The sequence below is a fragment of the Leguminivora glycinivorella genome, chromosome 1 (assembly GCF_023078275.1).
Source record: "Leguminivora glycinivorella isolate SPB_JAAS2020 chromosome 1, LegGlyc_1.1, whole genome shotgun sequence".
In the NCBI taxonomy this organism is placed as follows: domain Eukaryota; kingdom Metazoa; phylum Arthropoda; class Insecta; order Lepidoptera; family Tortricidae; genus Leguminivora; species Leguminivora glycinivorella.
Window position 1 is genome coordinate 3330545 of NC_062971.1, and position 25564 is coordinate 3356108.

General features: G+C 37.7%; 2 protein-coding genes across 3 annotated transcripts; both read left to right on the forward strand.

Annotated features, from left to right (window-relative positions):
- The first annotated feature begins 1254 nt into the window (after nucleotides 1-1254).
- Nucleotides 1255-13960, forward strand: LOC125240528 (UDP-glucosyltransferase 2-like). Of its 2 annotated transcripts, none has more exons than XM_048148541.1 (9): nucleotides 1255-1274; nucleotides 2871-3016; nucleotides 3641-3731; nucleotides 4326-4518; nucleotides 4955-5149; nucleotides 5640-5859; nucleotides 6529-6748; nucleotides 12074-12293; nucleotides 13604-13960. In XM_048148541.1, the coding sequence occupies exons 2-9, from the start codon at nucleotides 2876-2878 to the stop codon at nucleotides 13863-13865; spliced, it is 1542 nt and encodes a 513-aa protein (XP_048004498.1). In that variant the 5' UTR covers nucleotides 1255-1274; nucleotides 2871-2875; the 3' UTR covers nucleotides 13866-13960. The 2 variants fall into 2 exon arrangements, with proteins under 2 accessions (XP_048004498.1, XP_048004419.1); XM_048148462.1 differs by lacking the exon at nucleotides 1255-1274 and adding an exon at nucleotides 1525-1675.
- Nucleotides 13961-18560: 4600 nt separating this feature from the next.
- Nucleotides 18561-20410, forward strand: LOC125240709 (distal membrane-arm assembly complex protein 2). The gene is made up of 3 exons (XM_048148775.1): nucleotides 18561-18674; nucleotides 18742-19180; nucleotides 19933-20410. The coding sequence occupies exons 2-3, from the start codon at nucleotides 18780-18782 to the stop codon at nucleotides 20354-20356; spliced, it is 825 nt and encodes a 274-aa protein (XP_048004732.1). The 5' UTR covers nucleotides 18561-18674; nucleotides 18742-18779; the 3' UTR covers nucleotides 20357-20410.
- Nucleotides 20411-25564: the final 5154 nt, after the last annotated feature.

Below are 25564 nucleotides of genomic sequence, written 5' to 3' on the forward strand. Positions count from 1 at the left end.
CAACCAAAGGAGTAGCACCATTTAGATGAAAGTACAATTTCTCTTGATAGTTCCGAGGTCCATTTTCTTCTTAGACTTTATCTGATACGCAGTTACTTATATTATTTGTGTACTACATTCTTGCAAATGAATAAACGATGATGATGATTATTATTATTATGTATTTGATTGCAAATAGTCCGTAATGTAACTAAATTCGCATGAGAGTTCCCGTGCCGTCTAAATGGGCCTTAAGTCGCGTAACCTCGCTTGCTACCCACAACAATAAACACTAACATATCATTTGCTTAAATAGATACCCTCTGTGTTGCATAAGTGCGTGTGTAGTATGATTCTGCAGTTCCGCATACTTACTGCTCGTTTTACTATTAATACCTATGTATTATAGTTACCACGTACTTAGTAGGTATTTATCTATCTTTCATGTACGTTAATCTCTTGAAGATACAATAGGAAAGTGTGACAGACAGACTGTTCCTTTTGTACCTTTTGGGTCGGAACCCTAATAAAAGCTTGGTAATTCGTTATCCGTTAAATGAACAAAATACAGGACGTAATCGATAGTCAATGTTATCTATGAGATTTGTTCCGAAGTTGTTTGATGATAAGTTAAAAATAAATCTGTGAAGTAGTTTTTGCAAGGAGGTGCATCGAGTTGGTTGTGCGTCGTAATTTTTACTAAATCTGTTAAGAAACTTCATCTTAAAAGTGGAAATAAAAACCGGCCAAGAGCGTTTCGGGCCACGCTCAGTGTAGGGTTCCGTAGTTTTCCGTATTTTTCTCAAAAACTACTGAACCTATCAAGTTCAAAACAATTTTCCTAGAAAGTCTTTAGAAAGTTCTACTTTTGTGATTTTTTTCATATTTTTTAAACATATGGTTCAAAAGTTAGAGGGGGGGACGCACTTTTTTTTCCTTTAGGAGCGATTATTTACGAAAATATTAATATTATCAAAAAACGATCTTGGTAAACCCTTATTCATTTTTAAATACCTATCCAAAAATATATCACATGTTGGGGTGGAAATGAAAAAAAATATCATCCCCCACTTTACATGTAGGGGGGGTACCCTAATAAAACATTTTTTTCCATTTTTTATTTTTGCACTTTGTTGGCGTAATTGATATACATATTGGTACCAAATTTCAGCTTTCTATTGCTAACGGTTACTGAGATTATCCGCGGACGGACGGACGGACAGACAGACATGGCGAAACTATAAGGGTTCCTAGTTGACTACGGAACCCTAAAAAGCAGGATTTTGAAGTTATTGGTAAGACGTCATTATAAAGAGAGTCTTGAATGATTCACGGTTAATTTTCATTAGACTTAAGTATATTGAAAATCAAAAAGGTACCTAATCACGGTCAATATTATAAATCTAATCATTATATAAAGAGTTATAATATACATTAACAAGGACTTCTTCTTCCTCCTACCCTTATAAAATATAAAATAATTAGACGGAATGTAGGTACCTAGTTTCCTTATCTTTGGCCAATGATTTACAAATAATTATTGGTCAGGTCAGGTACCTCTGTTTACTCGTGATATGATAGTGAAAGCCAGTTATACTTGTCTTGTCATGGCTATTAAAAGTTTTGTTTGTGTGGCGATGTCAGTCGCCGGTCATCTGCGTCTGGAGCTTGGCGTGTGTGAGAAATTAGTTGACCGGTAAGTCGTAAATAGTGTCCTTGTAGGCGGTCAACCAAATTTTAATCTAGGTAGTAAAAAACTAATCGGCCTTCATAAAACGCTAGAATGTTCGTAGAATCATCGACGAGCCACAACACTTTAAAATTTATTGATAATGTAGGGGCGAAGATTTGATTCCCACAGAAAATTTTATTTGGCGCCTTTTCTTAGTGACAAAATTTGGTTGTCTACACCGTCTACTCGTACACTCTAGATATGTAAGACTGTAAGTACATAAATAGGGCAACATTTCGATAACAGCAGCTTCATGAATACAAATTTTATTTAAACTTTATTGAACAGTAAAAAATAGTATTTAGGTAAGTATACCTATGTATGTAGAAGGCATTCTCTATCAGCTACCCTTATTATCATGTAAGTTAGATAATAGATTACTTGATTTTTAAATGATGATTTTGTATCGTGCATTTTCATATTTAACCCCCGACGCAAAAACGACGGGGTGTTATAAGTTTGACGTGTCTGTCTGTCTAGCTGTTTGTCTGTCTGGCTGTTTGTGTGTGTGTCTGTCTGTGGCATCGTAGCTCCCGAACGGATGAACCAATTTCTATTTATTTTTTTTTTAAAGCTGAGTTAGTCGGGAGTGTTCTTAGCCATGTTTCAAAATCGGTCCACTATGTCGCGGTCGGGGTTTTTACCAAAATATTAATTTTGTGGTTAGGTTTTATTTATTTCACAGTTACCATTTTCCTCTTGGTGTTGTAAAAAAACTGTTTTTCACTCGGTGGCACGATTTGTTTAGCTTCGTGCCTTAAATTCCCCGCTACACTCTAGATTTCAGTTTTTGAACCACTCGCTACTCTTGCAGTTCGATATTTAAATCTTTGCCTTGCTTGGTTATCAATACTATTAGTATAAGCACAAGCGGTGAAACAACAATTGCTCCCTTGTAAAACAAATATCTATTTCAAATTTTGTTACGTCATACTTAGTTACTTAAACTCCCGCATAGTATTCCGAAAAATAGCATTAGTCAGAGAATACGAAACTGCTCAAGTTTCATTTCAGTGTCACTCGTAGCAATAAGGGGGTAGCAACAAAAAACAAATTGCTATAGATATTGAAAACCCATGTCCCACATTAGATTTCTACGACACCCACGGGGACACGGCAAATGGAAGCGATGAAATTTACCTCTAATCAATGTTGGCAGTGACCATGAGGGCGCTAGCAGTGCTGGCGACGCTGGCGCTAGCGTGTGACGCTTACCGTGTGCTGGTCGTGTTTCCCATACCCACGACAAGCCATGTGAATCTGGGCCACGGCTTTGTGACGCACCTGCTGCGGGCTGGCCATCAGGTGAGGAATAGGCTAGCTGTTCCAGTCAACCTGGGAGAGATATCAGAGAGCTAGCGATGATGGTGCTTACCGTGTAAAGGTGGTGTTTCCCATACCGACGCGAAGCTATGTCAACCTGGGCCACGGCTTCGTGACGGACCTGCTGTGAGTTGGCCATCAGGTGAGGAAGCTACAGCGAGCTGTTCCTGATATGATTCAAGTCTACCTGGGAGAGACATCAGGGAGCTAGTGATGCTTAAGGTGTGTTCCGCAGTCCCCATGTGGAGCCATGTCAGCCTGGGCAACGGCTTCGTCAGGCACCAGTTGCGAGCAGGCCATCAGGTGAGTAAGCTCAGGAAGTTGCAGAGAGGTGTTCTTGACATGTGTCTGATTGTGTCATGTCTACCTGGTAGAGACATCAGAGAGCAAGTATAACGCTAGTACTACCGTGTGTGTAACGGGTGCTGGTGTGTCCTGTGTCACGTCACCCTGACCCAGACAGCAGATAGAAGCTAGCGATGCTGGTGTTAGCAATATGTGTATTGGATAGGTACTGCGAAGTAAATCGTTTGCTAACTGCACAACAACCATCAGTCAAGTTTCCTGCATTTGTTATGCAACAGTAACATGGTTAATGTGTTTCAGGTGACGTACATAACTCCAGCTCCTGTTAAGGATCCGTCAAAGAATTTGCGTCAAATCGACGTGTCCTCCAACTTTGACCTTTTTCCGACAGGTATAAGTTTACAACTTCTTCACAGTAGGTAAGTTGGTAGAGTCTGGCTAATCAAAGCTGATCCCGCAAAATGGTGGCAATTAAAAAAAAATGGAGCTGGCAATATACCTATTGATTACATGGATTTAGTTTTTATTATTTCTAATTTATTTTCAGCACTTACTTTACTTTTTTTATGGTTCTATTCATTATTATTTATAAATTACGCTGTAACTTTTACGGAAATTCGTTAAAGTGACAGTCACACTGAAAGACGACAATCGATGATATGACATCTAGAGTTGCAGTTTAAAAAAATACTGGGATCAACTTTCATTAGCCAGACTCTACTTACATACCGCCGTATGTCCTATGGGTAGGACAAATAAATGTAGGCACAATAAGGTTAAATGAAATTATTTCGCGAATTGAACAATATTATTTAATTGTCACGAGAGTATAGTAATGCCATAGATTAGATGGCAATAGATTGTTTTATGTGTCAAACATGTAAATGTGACTACGGAGTTCGGTTTCTTCGCTAGTTATTATTCTATGTCTATCCGAGGACTTTTTTTTAAACTTTTGCAAGCGATGTGTAATGTTTTATTCCAGGTGACATTTTAAATCTGACGAAGCTGATGAACAAGGAAGTGCCAGCCTTCGACACGGCGGCGGTACTGCAGCTCATCATTGGGGTGGCCGATGGAACCCTGATGAATGAACGCGTTCAAAGCCTGCTACACAACGTGAAGGAGGAATTCGACGTGGTCATAGCAGAGTGGATGTTCACGGAGTCTTATAGCGGGTAAATACTAGCCTTGGGCATCCAGGAAATGTCAGCCTTTGGCACTCAGCAAAAACCAGGCAGACTGCTGGAAACTATGCTTGTGCAGGACGATTGAACCCTGAGAATGAGATTTAAAAACAAATCTCAATTGCGTTCTGAAGTATGTAGGACTGTAGGTTCTTAGTTACCTACTTACTTTAACCTATACAGAGAGATGTCCAGAAGAGCATTAGAAAAGTATTCCAAAGTGACATATACATTTAAGCAGACCCGGATCTAGGGGAGAGCGAGCCGGGACCCATGTCCCGCGCGTCAAATCTAAGAGGGGCGCCAATAAATAAGTCCAAGGGACACCACATTTGATAATTTTTAGTTTTTGCCCCTTTCGAAAAAAGTCTAGATCCGGTACTAATTAGGTCATTGTTTCATCCTTAAAGCTATTGTTACGTTTCAGGCTAGCCCCCGTGTTCGGTTGCCCGTTGATCTGGTCATCCTCCATGGAGCCTCACGCTATGGTGCTGACTCTCATGGACGTAGACCCGAACCCCGCGTACGTCGCGGATTACAGCTCCACCATGGCACCGCCTTTCGACTTTCGACAGCGAGTTCTTGGACTTTGGAAACTCTTCTCGGCCAAGTATTACAAATGGTAAACCATTTATGTTTCGCTTTTTCGTGTTATTTTGCGTTTAATAATGCGAAATAAAAACGCACGAAAAATTAAAAATGCGCCCGAAAACCCGCATATACCTAACAAATTTCAGCGAAATCGTTGGAGCTGTTTCCGAGATCGCCGGTATTCATGAATATAGAAATAAATAAATAGGTATACAAGAATTGCTCGTTTAACGGTATATAATATAATAATATATTATTAACAGATATAAACAACATCATTTAGCTAGTCATGCGATATTATTAGTAAAACAAAAAGATTACGGTAATTTAAAATATTCAGGGGCAAGTTTAATTGAGATAATTATGTAAAACTACTCTAGTCATATGTAATTAGTCAATCATCATTATAATTATATATGACAAGCCTGTTAGAGCCATTGAAGGCAAATGCTACCATGATTACAAATCGTCAAGGCTCACTACCTAGCCTTGACGAAATATTCTTAGAATTATTTTTCTAGGTTGTCGTCACCACAAGAAGCTTCGATATATGAGAAAGCCTTCTCGTCCGCAGCGGCCGCCAGGGGTCGCCAACTGCCTTCGTTCGACACGGCCATCTACAACGGGAGTCTGATGTTCGGCAACTCGCATGTGTCAGCTGGAATCGCGTACAGTCTGCCGCAGAGCTACATACCTATTGCTGGGTACCACATCGGAGAGACTGTCAAACCTTTACCTAAGGTTGGTTTAATTCACTTCAAAATAATGTTCAAAGGACATGATGATTGCCCTCAAAATAAAGCGCCGGAAGCTCCGGCCCTTATCGTTAAGGCGAAGGGTAAAGCCACAAGGCGACACTAACGCCACTTACAATATTTTCTTACTTATATCTTCAAAATTAGATATTTTCTCAGTAATCCTTCTACATGAGACGCTAACAAAACACTTTTAGTATTTTATAAAACACTATATAGACTTCCTTTTGTAGTTTGTAGTTATCCTAAATAAACTCGTATAAAATAAAAGTGGCCACTTTAACTATGTAAGTTTTTGGGTATAACTATATAAGGAAATGTTTTATAATAACAGTGTTTTATAAAATTACTTAAGTGTTTTGTTAGCGACTAGTGTAGAAATATTACTAAAAAAATATCTAATTTGAAGATAGGTATAAGAAAATATCAAAGGTGGCGCTAGTGTCGCCTTAGTGCGTTTTCACATTATCCGATCCGATATCGGATGTAGGAAGGATTTCTAAGGCAAAAATCAAAGATGGTGGCTTAAATATATGCAATATCAGTCCGACATCCGATATCTGATCGGATAATGCACGCACTATATACGCCTTTATGCTCTTTTATATCAATTTCCTCCAAACAAACTCTTTAAACTATCTTTTAAACTTCTCAGGACCTCCAAACCCTGATGGACAACGCGAAGCACGGAGTGATCTACTTCAGCATGGGCTCCGTGCTGAGCAGCAAGAGCCTGTCCGCGGAGCTGCAGCGCGCCCTCCTGGCCACGTTCGGTCGCCTGCAGCAGACGGTCCTGTGGAAACTGGAGGAGGCGCCTGGGAACTTGCCGGAAAATGTTCATTTAATCGGATTTGCTCCACAGCAAAGCATATTAAGTAAGAATATTACAGATTTATACACCGTTTTTTTATTGAATTCCGTTAACATCGGCATATAGTTAGGTCCATTATAAGAAACAGAATAGCGTAGTTAGTTTATTTTAATTCGTACTTTTTTTCTAAAAAACACCATACACCTGCGATATACACCCTGTTTTTTTTAATTCCGTTAACTTTAAGGGAAGGTTCTTTAGGTCAAATACAATTAATTTCTCTAATAAACTTGCGTTTTAACTCTTACGGTTATCGAATTATTAAAAAAATAAATTTAATTACTGAACACGTGTGTGGCATCCCTTACCACTTCCTAGTGTTATTTGTTTTGACATGTGGCGTCAGTGATGTTACGATTAAAGACCTCTCACACTAATAAATTCATTTTTTATGTATGGAAACTAAAAAAAATCGTTTTTTCGAATTTAACAAAAAGCGATGTACAGGATGGTTCCTGATGATAAACAACTGCGTGTCGAATTTAACGGAAAACAAAAAAAAACACGGTGTAGTTAGGTCCATTATAAGAAGTAGAATAGCGCAGTAATTCATTTTCATTCGTATTTTTTTTCTCAAAAACACCATACACCTGCGATACATGTTACATCAATTGCTGTTGATAAACGAGCTTTACGGGCTATATGTGTTCGAGATGAGATTAGAGATGGGTAGTGAGTAAATACTCAAGAGTAAATATCGAGTAAATACTCAGTATTTACTCAAAATACCCGTATTTACTCGTTTTTACTCAAATTGATGGGTATAAACTATTTCGCGTGCTGAAATGGAAATACAAATTAGAAATATTGGTGTATTTTGTTATCGACTACTAAGTTAAGTAATCAAATTTATATTAATTTTATTTTAATAAATAATAAAAATTCGTTTATTTCAGATCCATCATTGATCCATAAGATGTTAGTACAAAAAATAAAAATAAAAATTTAAGAGCTATGTTAGTTAGTTTCTACATCAAACACTAAGCTAATAACTAAAACTAAGACCTACAGCAAGTACCTAAAGAACTATTAGGCAGATGTGTCGATTCAAAAAGCTTTATTTAGCTCTCCCAATCGACACCTCCACCCAATACTTGGTAATCGGGCAGTCGAGGCGCTCGGCCAACACCCTGAGAAGACTATTGCTGCTGCCGCGCACCCGTCTCAGCATGGAGGCGATTCTTTTCCGCCTAACGGCAAAAAAGTCATCAACTCGCGCCTCTGCGAACATACCGGACGCACTGCAATGCCTCGGCAGCCGCAACAATATCCTCAAGATGTTGTTGTATTGAACGCGCAATGCGTTATATGCTCTTTGTGTAAACCTCACCCACAAGCTGCACGTGTAGAAAGTCTGACAGTAAGCTCTAAAGAGCGTCAATTTAACTGAGTTGTTACACCGTGCAAACCTGCGGGCGAGCATGTTGCCTCTCACTGCCGCCGCCCTTCTCTCCCTTTCCAGGTCCAGATCATCATTTAGCTCATTTGTAAGCATATGCCCTAGATACTTAAAACGATCCACAACTTTTAGGGGTACGCCGCACAGCATGATCTCTGGCTGCGTAGACGGATTATACTTACGAGCCTTAAAAATTAAAAGTTCACTTTTGGCCGTGTTATATTTAAGACCATGCTGTTCTGCGTATTCCTCACAAATACTGATGAGCTGTCTCACTGCATCAACAGAAGGCCCCAGCAACGCCATGTCGTCCGCGTAACTTATATTATTGAAACTCACATCACCTATATGGCAACCGACATGTGTGCTGCTAAGTGCCTCGATCAACTCGTTTACATACAGGTTAAAAAGGAGAGGCGATGTTAGCCCCCCCTGTCTTACCCCACATTGTAGTCTGTACTCATCAGACTCCTCTCCAGCCCATCTCACTAGGTTGACCTGGCTGTTGTACCAATATTTAAGTAATGAGACACATTCAATGGGCACTCCCGTTTTAATAAGTTTGTCCCATAACTTGTCGTACACAACCAGGTCAAATGCCTTTGACAAGTCCAGAAAGCACGCATAGATTGGCGTGTTCCTGTCCTTGTAGTACCTGACAGCTTGCTTAAGACACAAAATCGCACTTTCGGTCGACAGCCCCGGCCTAAAGCCAAATTGTGCATCATGCAGTGTGATGTGTTTAGAGAGTTGAGCATTAAGCAAGCTGTCAAGAACTTTAGCCAGTACGGTTGCTAGTGAGATGGGCCTATAATTACCTGAGTCTGACAGATCACCAGTCTTATTCTTTACAATTGGGACCACTATTGTCCTCGTCAATTGCATTGGTAAATACGAGTGACTGAGACACAGCGAGTAATACCTTGCTAGAATACGTGGCAAGTGTGGCCCCGCATGTTTAAGGTGCTCAATGCTGAGACCGTCGTGCCCTGGCGATTTTCCTCTTTGCATACTTTACTTAAAGACGTGCTCTCCATACATGTAACTATTTTTCACAAAAATAAAATTCAGAAATTACCAGTGTGTTATACATCATCTGATAGGTCTTTAAAAATTAATTGAATGTTTCTAAAAAAGTTTTTTAATAATATGAACAGTTTTGGAATAAAACGATAATTAAGGCCGAAATAATGTTTATACCTTTATAACTTTCGAATTCGTTGTTGGAAAAATATCCAGAAACCGTCAAATTATTGGCCATATAATACAAAACACAAAACTAGTACTTTAAACGTCACCAGCTGAGCCATTTTTGAGTTTTCTTTAGAAAACCCTTAATAAAAGGTCGTAAGTGCCACATTAACAATCACTTCCGAACGTCATGCCGTTATCTAGAACATCAATTTCATTGAAGTCTCATACTTTTACTGTAAATACCTGCTTTCTTAAAACAAAACTGCTAACTAAACATTATCACTATTTTTTTCTCACAAAGATTACCTTTTTTTCGACAAACTAAGACTCCCATAAGCTTCTAATAATATAAATCTCATTTAAACATGTCCACACAGTTAAAATAAACACGACTAAGTACTTAAATCTCATTTTTTAAATTATTTTTAGGTAACAGTTTATACTCACCCAAATGAGTAAATACGAGTATTTACTCGGTGCTTTGAGTAAATTACGGGTAAATACTCAGTATTTACTCACCCCTACCCATCTCTAGATGAGATTGATATGTCATAGTTTTGACACTTACTTAGTAGAGTTAATTGTGAAGCCCGTTTCTCAAGAGCAATTGATGTAACATCTATCGCAGGTGTATAAGTTTTCTTTAAAAAAATACGAATTTAAGAATACTAACTATGCCATTCTGTTTATAATGGACCTAACTATATTTATTTATTGGGATACCCCCATTTGCCAGAATTTCATTTGCCATAATTTTATTTGCCACCCTATTCAACAATCATAATATTGTTTCTCATAACATCTTATGCCATAATCATTGTTTACTATATTAATCAAGTGCCAGAAACTTTGTTTCCCATAAAGTCAGTTTCCATAATGTCATTTGTCAGAATCATCGAAATCAGTAATTACCACATTCCATACCATCATTTGTCATCCAAATTAGCGACCAGAAAAGTCAATTTCCATAATGTGATTTAGCAGAATCATCGAAATGCTTAATTATCACAGAGGCGACACTACTAGAAGTACTAGAGAATGAAACTGCTATCAGAAAGTAGGTTAGGTTAGGTTAGAACTGTGACCCCCTGGAAAATAAAACTGTTATCAGAAAGTAGGTTAGATTAGGTTAGAACTGTGACCCCCTGGAAAATAAAACTGCTATCAGAAAGTAGGTTAGGTTAGGTTAGAACTGTAACGTGACCCCTGGAAAATAAAACTGCTATCAGAAAGAAGGTTAGGTTAGGTTAGAACTGTGACCCCCTGGAAAATGAAACTGCTATCAGAAAGTAGGTTAGGTTAGGTTAGAACTGTGACCCCCTAGAAAATTAAACTGCTTGAAAAGTAGGTTAGGTTAGGTTAGAACTGTAACCCCCTGGAAAATGAAAATGCTATCAGAAAGTAGGTTAGGTTAGGTTAGAACTGTGACCCCTGGAAAATGAAACTGCTTAAAAAGTAGGTTAGGTTAGGTTAGAACTGTGACACCCTGGAAAATGAAACTGCTATCAGAAAGTAGGTTCAAATATGGGCAACAATTAATATGGCAATAATTGCTTATATGGCGTTTGAATATTATATTAAACCATATTATTGCACTTAATAATATGGCTAACAAATAGTATGGCATTGTATGATTATGGAAGGTAATGTTCGGATAAACAACCAGTATGTCATACAATTTTTATGGTAAACAAATCATTCGGGCAAATGAAATTCAGGCAAGTTAGATTCGGGCATATGAATATTATGTTAAATGACTGTCGGGCAAACAATAGACAACCTTTATTTATTATATGCCGAAGTTAATGGAATTCAATAAAAACACGGTGTATGTATCTCTTACCTAGTTATTTTCCGGGTTCTGTGGTGAGCAGCAATTTTCCGGTTTTAACGGTTAAGTAGGAGGGAATAAGAACAATAAACTGACAAGTGACCTTTGGATGGGACGATAGCAAGTACTCGTTGGTACCTCTATTGTTAAACGACAAGACAAAAAGTCACAAAGTGGCTAGTCTATTAAAACACACTACATCTATTAAAAACTCGTTAGCTAATGATATTAGGTATTCACGTTACGTAATTAATGTACTTCGTCTGACTCTTGTCTCACAAACACGCCAAAAGGACCTTATTTAGGCCTTAGTGCGTTTTCACATTATCCGATCCGATATCGCATGTAGGAAGGTTCAATCAAAGGCAAAAATCAAAGATGGCGGCTTAAATGTATGGAATATCGGTCCTACATCCGATATCGGATCGGATAATGTGAAAACGCAAGGTCTTTGCCCACTAGACCGTGCCATACCATGACCGTGCTAGGAGTGTATCCGCCAAAAAAATATTCTTTGTATGAAAACGTATGAGACCTTGCCTTGCCCGTTCCGTCACCGGCCATCACTGGCCACACGGCCCAGCAACTATTGTTGGCCTACCCTGCAATCTACATATTGATCGAAAGTGATGATACCTACAATGAATACGGGTTAAATTGCGTTAATTGCGGCTGGCGACCTATCACTCCAATGTCACAGTTTTTGTTTTCTTGCAACCCCTTATTTGCCAAGAGAGGCACTGAAACTTGAATAGTTTCATGTGCTCTGCCTACCCCCTTATGGAATACGCGTGATTGTACTCGTTGTACGTATGTATGCATGACAACGTCGCCACTTTTTAATTTCTATTATTTTTTGACAGTCCTGTAATTAAAAGTGCCTAAGACTATCCATTATCTTCCAGATCACCCTAACTGCGTCCTCTTCATCACTCACGGCGGGCTACTGTCCAACACAGAGGCGCTCCACTTTGGCGTTCCTATAATCGGGATCCCCGTCTTCGCTGACCAGTTCCTCAATATCGACAGGGCTGTGAGCAAAGGCTATGCGAAGAGAGTGGACTTTGACCACAACTTTCCGGAGAAGTTGGGAGAGGCTATTGCAGACATTCTTGGAAACACAAGGTGGGACTAGGTTGATTTATTGGCTACAGTCTGTCGAGATGTTCTCGTCACTTGAAAGAAGTGGCCAGTGAAAACAATTACTTAGGCGCGAATGTTCATCCTCCCATAGAATATTTGATTTTTGCGCCTTTTTCTAGCGACAGACGTGTTTTACCGGTCATACGAGTATATGACATGTGGCTGTTATGCTTGAACGTGCGGTATATTTTATCAATATTTAATCAATCATAATATCAATTATTTAATCAATCATAATTTCATAGAACCAACAAAAAAAAATAACTTGGCATGACTGCCGTAATGTTCTCAACGGATTACGACCCGGAAATCTCGAAGTTATATTTAGAAATCCTCTCTGTGTAACCTGCTATTTGATGATACGAGTGCCGACCGGTCTAGCCGGACCACAGAGAACCTCCTATAGAGTAGAAATCTTGTATATTTTGTTCGCGATACGAGTCACCAGTGTTTGGGGTGCGAGGAGCGGGCGGGGAATGTGTTAAGCGCGCTGTGATTGGCCGTTTCAAGGACGGCGGGCAGTCGCGCCAGATGAAAAGGGACAGAAGTATGACTGTCCCTCTACTGACGCGTAAGTGGCCAATGTAAGTTGACCTATGCCGGCTCTGAATAAATTATAAATATGACTTATTTGTGGAATGTAATGCCGTCTGTTTTTAAATTTGAGCTTCTTGTTACCTTTCCACACCATTTCACACTACAGGTGGACATCTTTAAGGCATCAAAATACCCTTTTCCAATTTTTTAGTGCGAAAAACACGCGCTGCTTTCGGGTCTGTTACTTGGTCGATACTGATCGGGCACGGCGAGCGCCCGCGCTTATATCAGTGCAAATACTAGGAAGGCTGGCGACCGCGAGTCGTCTTGTAATGGATGTCTAATTGTCTATAGGGGTTGGTCTGTGAGCCGGACTGACAATCGAAATCAAACTCGCTCTGTCGCGCCGCTATAGAAAAGCGATAGGGCTACTCTGTCACTTTTAGGTGCTTAAAAAAAAGTAAATAAATAATTTCTACATTTCTGGGTAGTTATAACTTTCGTCGGTTGGCCAACCAAATACAAAACAAAGTTGATCTATCACTAAGCGACCTGCCTAACCTTCTTACTTATTTGGTTGTGTAATGTTTTCATTTACCTACCCTCAATTGGCGTAAGGGGCCTTTTGAGGGTAGATTTTGTTTATACATGCATTTAAATACCTACTCGTAGCGTGAGTTATTGTGACCATGGCTAGGTAGTAAGTAGATATAGCTCCCTGAGCTCATTCAAACTCAGCCCATTTTTCCCTTCAGGTACCGTGACCGAGTGAAGGAGCTCTCGTTCGTGTACCACCACCGGCAGTCCCCGCCCGGTCAGACCCTGGTGCACTGGGTGGAGCACGTGGTGCGCACGCGCGGCGCGCCGCATCTGCGCTCTCCTGCACTCCTGGTGCCCTGGTACCTGAAAATGTACCTCGATCTGTTGAGCCTTGTGTTTGTAGTTGTTTTATTAAGTATTTTTGTTGTAAGACGATTAATGCCGACGAAGATTGATGTGAAGAAGAAGAATAGATGATTTATTCTTGTTAAATTGTTAAAATTTATAATATACTCGATTTTTAATAATGTAGATGGCGCTACAGCGTCATTATCAATATTCACTACCAATTCTATTTGTGTTTCACTACCTCTATCGCCCTAATGTTATACCTTAGACAGCGCCGGCCCGTGCACTCGATCAGGGTAGAGCGAGTTTGAGTTTCGGCGCCCCTGGGAAGAAGTTTTACGACGTAGAAAAAAATTTTTTTTCATAGTAATGCCGTAATTTGAAGATTAACGCAATACCTACAGAATTTTTTTTTTTTTATGGGATAGGAGGCAAACGAGCAGACAGGTCGCCTGATGGTAAGCGATCACCGCCGCCCATGGACACCCGAAACACCAGAGGTGTTGGAGGTGCGTTGCCGGCCTTTAAGATGGGTGTACGCTCTTTTCTTGAAGATTTGAAGGTCGTATTGGTCCGGAAATACCGCAGGCGACAATTCATTCCACAGTTTAGCTGTGCGGGGCAGGAAGTTTCTGGAGAAACGCACAGTTGAGGAATGCCAGCCATCTAGATGATGACGATGGAAATGTTGTCGCGTAGGGCGATGGCGGAAAGAAGCGGTAGGGATTAATCCGAACAATTCCTCGGAGCACTCCACGTTATACAATAATAATTAATTTATGGATTTCATCATACAGAGTACGAAAGGGACTGAACTTTCTCAGTCGCACCCTAGTATAGTTATGTGGGGCTGAATGTGGATATCATGTACATAAAATAACAAACAAAATGGAGTCCTATAGTGGCTAAGTCAGGAAAGCAGATTTGATATAAAAACGCGAGCGCGGAATTTTTCCTAACTAAAAGAGAATGAATGAATGAATGAATGAATGAATGAATGAATGAATGAATGAATGATTATTTTATTTGCATAAAACAAGCGTATATACATAGGTGTTCAAAAAAATATATCCACAGCACGATTCTTGTTTTGCCCCGACAGGCGTACAAATATTGTTTACTTATGAACTAACTAAACTTAACTAACTATATACAAGATGTATACTAGTCTTACACACTATATTTATTCATGCAGTTCTGTACATAAAGCATTTCCCAAAACAGCATAGCTCGCAACAGTGACAATTAATCAATTATATATAAACATTTAATTTGAATTTACAATAAATAATTAGTATTAAATAATTGATTATAATTTACAATTTATTACATATTCATCAATGGAGTAATAACAATTTTCAATTAAATGATTAAACAATGTCTTTTTGAAAACCAATGGGTGTAATTCTTTAATGTCATCAGATAGGATATTGAATAATTTGATAGCCATACAGTAAACGTTTTTCCTGGATAACGCTAATTTAGTCATAGGTAAAAGCAATTTAGTTCTATGTGTTCCACGTTTGGAGTTGGTTGTGATAATTTCAAAAAACGACATATGTTTCTTTATAAAAATACACATTTCAAAAATATAAAGTGACGGAAGAGGCAGTATACGTTTGGATTGAAACAAAGACTTACAAGGCGCTAAAAATTCTGCTCCGCATAGAGTTCGGATACATTTTTTTTGTAATTTAAATATAATATCTGCGTCTTGAGTTACCCCATAGTATGAGCCCGTATCGCAATATGGATGCCACATAACCATGGTATGCGGTAAGAGCTGCTTCCTCCGAAACTACATTTCGCACGCGATTTAGAACATATACAAAGCGATCCAGCCGTATACGCAAGTCATCTATATGAGCTTTCCAATTACAGAAACTGTCCAATGTTATACCTAAGAATTTAGCTGCCTCTACTTCTTCAATTATAGTGTCATTATAGGTTACCTTCAAATTCATTTTCTTACTTTTGCATGTTAAAAATTGTATCACTTTGGTTTTGTTTAAATTAATGTTAAGGTCATTGATTTCTAGCCATATTATTATGTCTCTTATTGCGTCGTTTATATCATCATTAAAGGTCATAGTGTCGTTACATTTTACGAGTAAGGTAGTATCGTCGGCGAATAAGATACACTCCTGTTTTGTAGCATTGGGTAGGTCGTTAATGTAAAGCAGAAACAACAGTGGACCTAGTATACTTCCTTGCGGTACTCCTGTCGAGTTTTTTCTATAACATGACCTAAAAGTTGTTTTATTGTTACCAATTATTCTCGTAGTTTCCACACACTGCTGGCGGTTACTAAGATAACTATTAAGCCATTCATGAGCAATTCCTCTTATGCCATATTTCCATAATTTATTTAAAAGTATTTTATGATTTACGAAATCAAATGCTTTAGTCATATCTAACAGTATTGCGACTACAGGAACATTACTGTCCAAGTTTTCTATTACAGATTTCACTAATTGAAAGCATGCCTTAGTAGTAGAACTATTTTTTCGAAACCCATATTGCTCATTTTTTAATATCTGATATTTTAATAAGAAGCTACATATTTTGTTATGCATTACCTTCTCGAATATTTTCGAGAAAACCGGTATTAGAGTGATAGGTCTATAATTGGTAACGTCGTGTTTGTTCCCCTTTTTATTATGTAATGGTTTTACCACTGAGTATTTGAGTCTTTTTGGAAAAATACCCTGTGTAAATGAGAGATTTATGATGTGACACAAAGGTGTTGAAATACTTGTAGCACATAATTTAAGGACTTTAGTACATATGTCGTCGTAACCTGTAGAGTTTGTATTACGTAAATTTTGTATAACTTTTATAATATCTAAATTATTTACTGGTGTAAGAAACATACTGTGTTCGATTTGGGGTATATTGTTGGCCTGACTTACTCGCTGTTGTGATTGATGTGTGATATTTATGAAGTAGTCATTCATTTTGTCAGCTATATCTTGAGGATCATTAAAAGCGTCAGAACCGATCACTATTTTAGATATCTCTTCATCCATTGGCACTGCTTTACAATTGTCTTTTATAATTAGCCAGGATGCTTTACATTTGTTATTAGATTTATTAATGAATCGACTATTTGTAATCTGTCGTGCTTTATAGAGACACTTTTTTAAAATTTTGGTATAATTTTTATAGTGATTTAAAAACCCGTTCTTGTGCGTCGTCCGAGATGCTATCCTGTATAATTTTCTTTTGTTTAAACAGCTGACTTTTATTCCCTTTGTAAGCCACTTATTTTTTATAGGTTTGGCGACTCTTTTTATTTTAAGAACTGATATAAATAGTAAGTGCGAGCGAAGCGAGCGCGATTTTTTTTCCTATTCACGCAATTTATTAAGACAACCCGCTAGCGAGGCAGCAGCGAGCTTCCAAGCTTTGATTAACTGCAAAAAGCTGCGGTCTTTGACATATTTCGGGGTATTTTGACCTCAAAGGGCGCCGATGTTCCCGACTTTTAGGCCTTATATTTCGCCATCACTATTATTTTTATAATACTAAGAGTATTAAGACATTAACTGCGAACTCGATCGTCACCGTCGGGATGCCCATTTCGGTATTTTGCCACTAAGTGCCCTTCGGGATCTTAGTCCTTTGAAGTTCGCTCATCATCTCCTGTGACTCACAAAATTGCGCCTCACTGAGACGTTTTGCGCCTTTGGCTTTATGAGGAACTCCGCTTTGGACTATCGGATATACTCATATTTTTGCATTTGGATACCGACGTAACTTTGTCGTTGGGCCTCACAACAATGTGGTTCGTCAAGGGTTAATAGAATCCTCCTTTTACGGCGCCCTTATGAATGTTGGTATATGTTGGCAATGTGGTGCAACTTTCCACTTAATCTGAATTACAAATCTAGATTTTCAATAGCTGGTTTAATTCCCGACTCCTCTCGCCGGTTGTGATATATGCGCGCCCACGCAATGTATAATTTTATTGTATGGATTTTTCCACATTGTCGATTTTGGCGCCCCCTTACCATGTGGCGCCTAGAGCGGCCGCTCCACTCGCTCTACCCTTAATCCGGCCCTGACCTTAGACTACCTAATATGACTGAAAGTGCTAGATTTTGTTTTTGTTATGAATCTATGGATGGCGATGAAAATTGTTGTAAATTAAATAAATATGTGATACTTAATTTATGTAAATGCTTTTATATATTAAAACTCCAATTAACTGCTCTTGTTGGTTTATGATTGCTTTAGGTATAATCGACATTCAGACAAAATAGCCCTAACAGACTACAGGGCCGTGCCAAGGTCATCATATATGTAAGAGCGAGAAAAAGATACCTTATGTGACTGCGGTGCGATAATCTGTTAGCGCGTGAAATATAGACGGTCAAATAAGTTTGTCAGTGGAAAAAGTGAAATTCAAATTTTCTATGGAAGGGTAGACATTCGCACCTTTTTTGAATTTGCCGCTCTTTTCAAGTAACGGAAATGACATCGCTTTGTCTGTGGTTTGTTTCGTCGTGCTTTCGTCACTTAGGCCCCCCACAGACGGGAGGGGAGACAAAACTGTTTTGTCTCCGTCGCTCGGTCTATGGGCTAGTATGAAGGTGCGCACACGACTCACGAGACGACGCAACTTTTCATACAAATATTCATATAAATATATAACTCAGCTTTCAAACAAAAAAAACTAAATCGAAATCGGTTCACCCGTTCGGGAGCTACGGTGCCACAGACAGACACACACACAGACAAACAGACAGACAGGCAGACAGACAGACAGACAGACAGACACGTCAAACTTATAACACCCCGTCGTTTTTGCGTCGGGGGTTAAAAATACGACGGAGACAAAACAGTTTTGTCTCCCGTGTGCGCGGAGCCTTACATTAAAAACAGAAGGCGGAGGTTGACAGTGTCACTGACAGCTGATATCGTGATATAAAATTAAGGGTTATGGTCGCATTTTGAAGAAAAACAAACTCTCAATAACTCAAGTCCTTAATTATGACTACTCATATTATTTAATTCAATAATTAAGTTTAATAGTGTACAATGTCGTTTAATATAAAACCTTACAAACTTTGTCGGACATTCTTTATAACCTCTCGAAATTATTGCCAAGAGAAATCTATTTACCAGCGCAATGAAGAAGGCCCACAACCACGAATGGTGCACGGAAAACCGTACCCCGACTGGAGGAAGCCATGGATACAACGCGACGGAGAATGGACGAGTAAATTGTCAGTTTTCGTGGAGAAAAATCCTAATCCAAATATAGTAAATGCGCTCTCAAAACTACCGAACTTATCTATGAAAGATGTAAAAGAATGGTGGGCAAGTATGAAGGTGCTGCAAGAGATTAAGAACCAGGAATTCCTGCCAAAGAGAACAGCTACACTTGGGTCTAATTTAGCAGCACTGCACTTCTTTACATACAGAGCTTGTGCTGTTAGGTAACTATTGTTTATTTTTTGGAACGATTTTGGGCCACCACCTTTTGGAGATTTTATGTAACTAACTCCTTTGAAATCACTATACCTAGATATTTTTCTGGCACAAATGAAGTGACACTAGTGACTTCCTTCCGATATTTAGTTCATCGATAACTTACATTAATTATTGCCGTGGCAGTGAAGTGAGTAGTTTCATGTGTTCTGCCTACCTCGATTAGGGAATATAGGCTTGAATTTATTTGTGTATAAAATTTATGTTTTATACATATGTCACAAGTTTAAAAATAAATAGACAATAGTAATAAAACAAACCATATTTTAATGGTTTACATATACTCTGTCAAACAATTCCATCAGTAAATAAGAACAAAGAAAACTATAGGTATCCTTTTCTCTAGCGCCCCAAAGAAAAGGATGCATATAGTTTTCTTTGTCCTTATTTACTGACAGACTTGTTTGACAGAGTATAATTTCTTACAGATTTTAGAGATTATTATTAAAGGTATTAATCTTATGTAAGGCTATTTATCGATAAAAGGATTATCTATGTTTTTATTTTGTCAATCACTTGCCGTTTGTGCTAGATAAATATCTAGGTATAGAAATCACTGTATTAACATGCTTGTCTTTACTTTTTAATGCTTTTGAAATATGTTGGTCAAACCCAAATCATAGATAGAAATATTCTTAGTGAAAATATATTTGTGGTGTCTAACTTACACAAATAGTCATAATTTTTAATATAATTTCAGATTGAAAGGAAAAAACGAATGGATAACTGGAGATGCGACAAACCTAAACCTTCCTAGCCAGTATGAAGAAGGCTATTTTGTAGAAGCAGTAGATTGCACCAAGTTCCTTCACAACGGCATCCGGTACGAAGGTATCCAAAACTTCTCTGGCCTTAACTTCCTCAAATGGGTGTCTCTGAGGAATAATAAACATGTTGATGTTTGGTGTTTGGACAGACTGGCCGGTCAGAATGGAAAAAGTATAGAATACTTAGATATCCGCGGCTGCAACTTGTGTGTAGGTGGAGTTTCTGCCTTAGCAAGAATATCGGCACTCAAAACTCTGTATATAACTGATCCTGGGGATAATATAGAGCTACAAGCGGCTTTGTCGGTCTTAGAAGAAGAAAATCCAAAACTCTTGATAAATGCTGCTACAGAATGATGTGTGATGCTAGTATTGTACTGTGTTGTTAGTGAATTATATTTTTATGTTGTAGCTCTGGTTTTTCCTTTAGGTAGGATATACTAATTATTAAAACCATCATCTTACTAATAGATATAAACTAGAGATGCACCGAATATTCGGTTACTATTCGGTATCCGGCCTATTCGGCCCTTATTTTAATATTCGGCCGGATGCCGGATAGTGACGTACTATCCGGCCGGATACCGGATGTGCTATTTTTGATTAAATGATTTTGGGGTAAATAAATTAAATGTAAAAAAAAAACAGTTACGGTTATAACAAAGCAGGATTGCACACAACACTTATTACGTCGAAATTGAGCCGAAACATGTCGAACGCTATATCGACTTAATACGTGAGTAACCCGCTTAAAATATTTTTAAATATGTATGAGTCTCACGGGAGTTTTATAGTTAAAACCATAGGACATGTTTACACAGATCTAAGTACTATTGATTAAGGCCCCGAAAAGATTCAATAAGGCTTGTGATATTGGACCTTAAACAAAAATTTATAAATATCATCATCAATATTAAAATTTATAAATATTTTCATCGTCCAAATACAGACAGAACAGTTTCTTGTCGCGTGCGAGTAGAGCGTTAAACAACCTTGCAAACGACCTAGATATAGATGTATTTAATTGTAAAATCCCTGTTATTAAGCACTATATGATTCTTAAATGTTTCGTGTGAGCAAGTCTAAGAGATTTGTCATTTATATTTAATTATGTTATTCTTATAATTGTCATTACCATCCACTATTGAAATACCACGTTTGGATTCAGTAGTGTTATATTGTAATAGTAGCTGTTGGATCTCCATAAACTAAAATAAATAAATAAATAAATATTATATATTTATACCTAGAAAGTACCCAAGACTTGAATATAATAGTATAACATTTTATCTGAGTATTAAATCGTTTTAATCCGTAGGCAACCCTATCGCCGGGAGTCGCGCACGTGCGGCTCGTTTCTTTGTTAGAATTTTGTAGGCATTTAAAAAGGCGGCATGTCGTGAACATCAAAGCAGTGGGCCTTCTGTACTTGTACTATTATATATTCTGTGGTTATAATACATAATCATAGCCCTTTATTATTAAAAAAAATAAACATTTAAACAAAAACGAACTCCGCGCGAAGTTCACTACGAAACAAGTCAAAACCTGCACGACGCGCCATTGTAGGTAAAATTCTGCTGTCCGAATATTCGGCCGACGGTTGGACCGAATTTTCGGTATCCGGTATCCGGCCAAACAACTATTCGTTGCATCTCTAATATAAACCCTAGGAAAAACAGTTTGCTTGAGAAAGATGCAGACTTGTCCCAGTCAGTAGCTAGCAAATAGCAAGGATACTATAGTATAGGTTCAGAAAAAAAAAGCAACAGTGTTTTCGTGGTTTTTATGTTTTAACATAAGTTCGTACAATGATCCAATATGCTTGAACAAACTGTCCACACTCGGGCTCCAGTTGCTGTTTGTCGCTTCATACATTATAGAGTCTAAGTTAAAGATGTTATTGGTCCTTAAGTTGGATTTGAAAACTTCCACACAAAAGATTACTGCTTCAGTTATTAGCTATTATGATTTGTTTGTCTAATTCAATCTAATCGACATTAAATTGAACACTTAATTCTAAATAAAACTTCTAAACAAGATATTTACAGTTACATTTTGACTAAACAATTAGACTAATGCCTTATGTAGAAGAAATAAATAACGAAAATGCTTTCATTCAAAAAGTCGTTCAGCAGTAATTGCTCACCTTCTTAAAATATAACATTGAAAATGTTTTGTAACATACATAATTCAGTCTAATAAAATATCTGCATATTACAATCGTTTGTTGACTGACAAAACCTAGACGAGAGAGTAAAACGTAAATAACAAACAGGTCCTCGAATAACATACATCAACAGTACAAGACAAGTAGAATAGATACACTAAGTTTTGAGAGTCAAAAAGGCACTAGTAATATACGCAGACTAACTTTAAAGTTTTTTTTTTAATTAATTGTAATAACACTCGGAAAATGAAAACTCGAAAGCAACTGATATCATTAGCAAACTTAAACTCATGGACAGTTAAAACAAATGGGAACAAGTACAAACATCACAAGCATACATCAAACAAAATGTTATTTGTATGTTACATGAACGATATTGCAACACAATCTAAAAGTATAAATATAATTATAATTGCATTATGTCAACGCATGTCGTTGAGCTATTTGAAAGTATAAATATATAATTTAGGCACTGGAGTATGTTTTTAATCTCATTAACATTATGAGTTGCTTTTCGGCATTCAGCAGTCGCGGAAGCTCGGGCTCGGGAATGGAGTCGCCGACTCGCTTACTCCAGTTGCGTTGATTCTATTACGCTTACTAGTTACGAAACTGCAAATAACGGTACAACTATGACCTACTAATGTGTGGCGATGGATAGATTTGTGATCGAATGGGGAATTACTATAGGTATATATAATATAAAAATATTGAGAGATACTCAGCTGATCGAGCACTATATCAAGATCTACATGCAGGAGAACCTGACTATCTCGAAACATTGTTTTGGGATGTGTCCTACTCGGACGAAGCTAGCCCACACAGGGGATATGACAGACATCCCTACTCTTTCTAAATTCAAAAAGTGGCCGATATATAGATTGCTATAGACATCTGTTTTGATAAGAGGTGAGGTTGGCATATACATAGTACTAATGTGTGTATAAAAGTATGTGTGTATGTTATACTAATTGGTAACAACGTTACTACTTCTGCAGCTGTATGGTATGATTATGACAACAATTATTATTTAAAGATCAATTGACTACGCGACTATTAAGATTTAACAGTGCGAAAATATTTCTTACGTTTATACTTTTAATAAATTCATTTCACTTCCGGACTCCTAAAGCAATTTCCTAACACTATAACGCCGAAGAGATCATTTAAAAAATACAATTTTGATATACATAACATTTGTATTGGCCGAAAATTCTCAAGTATAAATTTTATATTCTTTTGTCTATATTAGCATTCTCTAAATAAAAACTTAATTACTTTGAGAGCCGGGAACACTTAGCACTAGTATAACATAAATCTAATATTTACAATGAGATTATTATATAAATATTGATTTATCTAGTGTCGTTATCGTTTGAGCTGTTTTTGTAAACCGTTTCGGTCGTTTTAAAATGACAGATTCTTATGCGCTGTCTTAAGTGATACAAATGTATGAGGCTGCAGTTCTCGCGGCCATATAGTTTCCAATATACTCGTATTGCATCTTTTTTTTAATACAGCAAAATTAAAGAGATGCAGTGATATAGCAAGTACGGCCGCGAGAAATGCCGCTGCAGGTGTACGAGCTAACACTAGGCTCCACGATCAAACATGGCATCGAAAAATAATTCATAATCACTCCACTTATAGCTTAACGTAAATCACTGTACATAAAGAAATTATTAAATAGATAATCATCTAAATAAACGAAAAGATTTCAAACTCGTGGAAGACCAAGATCACAACATAAATATAAAACGATAAAAATAAATGTACCTAAATAATAATTAGTTGGTACGCACCAGTTTCGTTAAAATACACATTCAATCTACACACGCGGGGTCGCATCCCTCACACGATGCTACGACACAACTTAGCAAACAACGTGGTCGACATGATTATAAATGCAACAACGAAATAGATGAATGCCATAGATCTTTATAAAACTTTGTTTACATATAACATAGTGGGTCACTTGAAGGTAGGCCGACTATGCACGAAATAATGAAATGACGGACATCACAAAACATTATAATGACCCCTTAACAGTCACACTAATCACCGACGGCATACAGATTTACCTAGTGTATAACATTTTAGCTTCGTATTTTGATGAAAAGTCACGAACGTGTGTTATTTCACTTGATCTCAGTCCAAAAAGTAAAAAGATTAACTGAAGTAGACAAATACGAACATTGGTAAAGATAATACGATGGAAAATATTATACATATATATTGCATCTATAGAATCGGTATAACGTCGACTGATTTATGTGACTCCTAAATACCGGTATGTACAGTCAACCACTTGGAACCTGTACGCTACTGTAGAACTATGTCATAGTGGCGTTATAAATCAGATTGTAAGAAATCTCTTACTGCTTGACATTTTGACATGGTTGTAGAGTGGCCTAGGGTTCCAATAGGTTGACTGTATGCCGTCCACCTACCGTTTCAACTTTTACCATGCTACTTGAATTGGAAAGTTATTTTCATTAACATGTAGCAGTAACTACTGAACGCCAGTTGAAACAGCTGGCAACTATACAGGCATAAACTTTGGCGAAATGATTCCATATACCGAACGAGTTCAAAATGCGACCTTACGGCATAAGGTGCAATTTAAAGTATAGTAGTTCATTTCGTCGAAGCGTTGTGATGTGTGATGGAATAATGAACAAACCTAACCTTGATGTTGAAACACATATGACTTATATACAGATAAAAATGTATTGAGATCACCCACACTGAGTAAATATGATGATGATGAATGTCAGCTCTGACTGAACATTAAGCTTTAAACCGTTTGACTGCCAAATACAGCACTGATGCGTGCGGTTGCATTCGTATGATCTCTATATATTATTTCAATAAGGTTGACATTGACGGGCCGGTAGGCCAGGCATCCAAACGGTTAAAATTTAAGGATGCAAATGTTATATCTCACTTTTGAATTGATTTTAAGACTCGCGTATTCACTTTCGCAAAATAGAGTTGACAGTTATTCTTATTTGTATAGTCAAGTGCATAATATGCGTACATTTTTTGACCTTATTTATTGCAATGAGTTAAGGTGAAGAAATGTAGACATATTTGTGAACTCGACTGTAAAGCCAGGTTTAGACGAGCAATTAAATTTGCAGAAGTTGACTTCCACGAGTGACTTGCGTCGTGTAAACAGCTAACTTCTGTATTTTTTCAACTTCTGCTAGCTTGCTGCAAGCTCTGCGTGTAAACATCAAAAAATAGACTCGGCAAGTAACTTCTGCAATTATATGTAAACAGTCGCCGCAAGTTGACTTCTTGCAAGTTTTACAACTTGCAACACTTGCCGCAAGTACAACGTGTAAACACATTTTAGATATCCCTGCAATAACTTTTGTGTTTATTTTGTC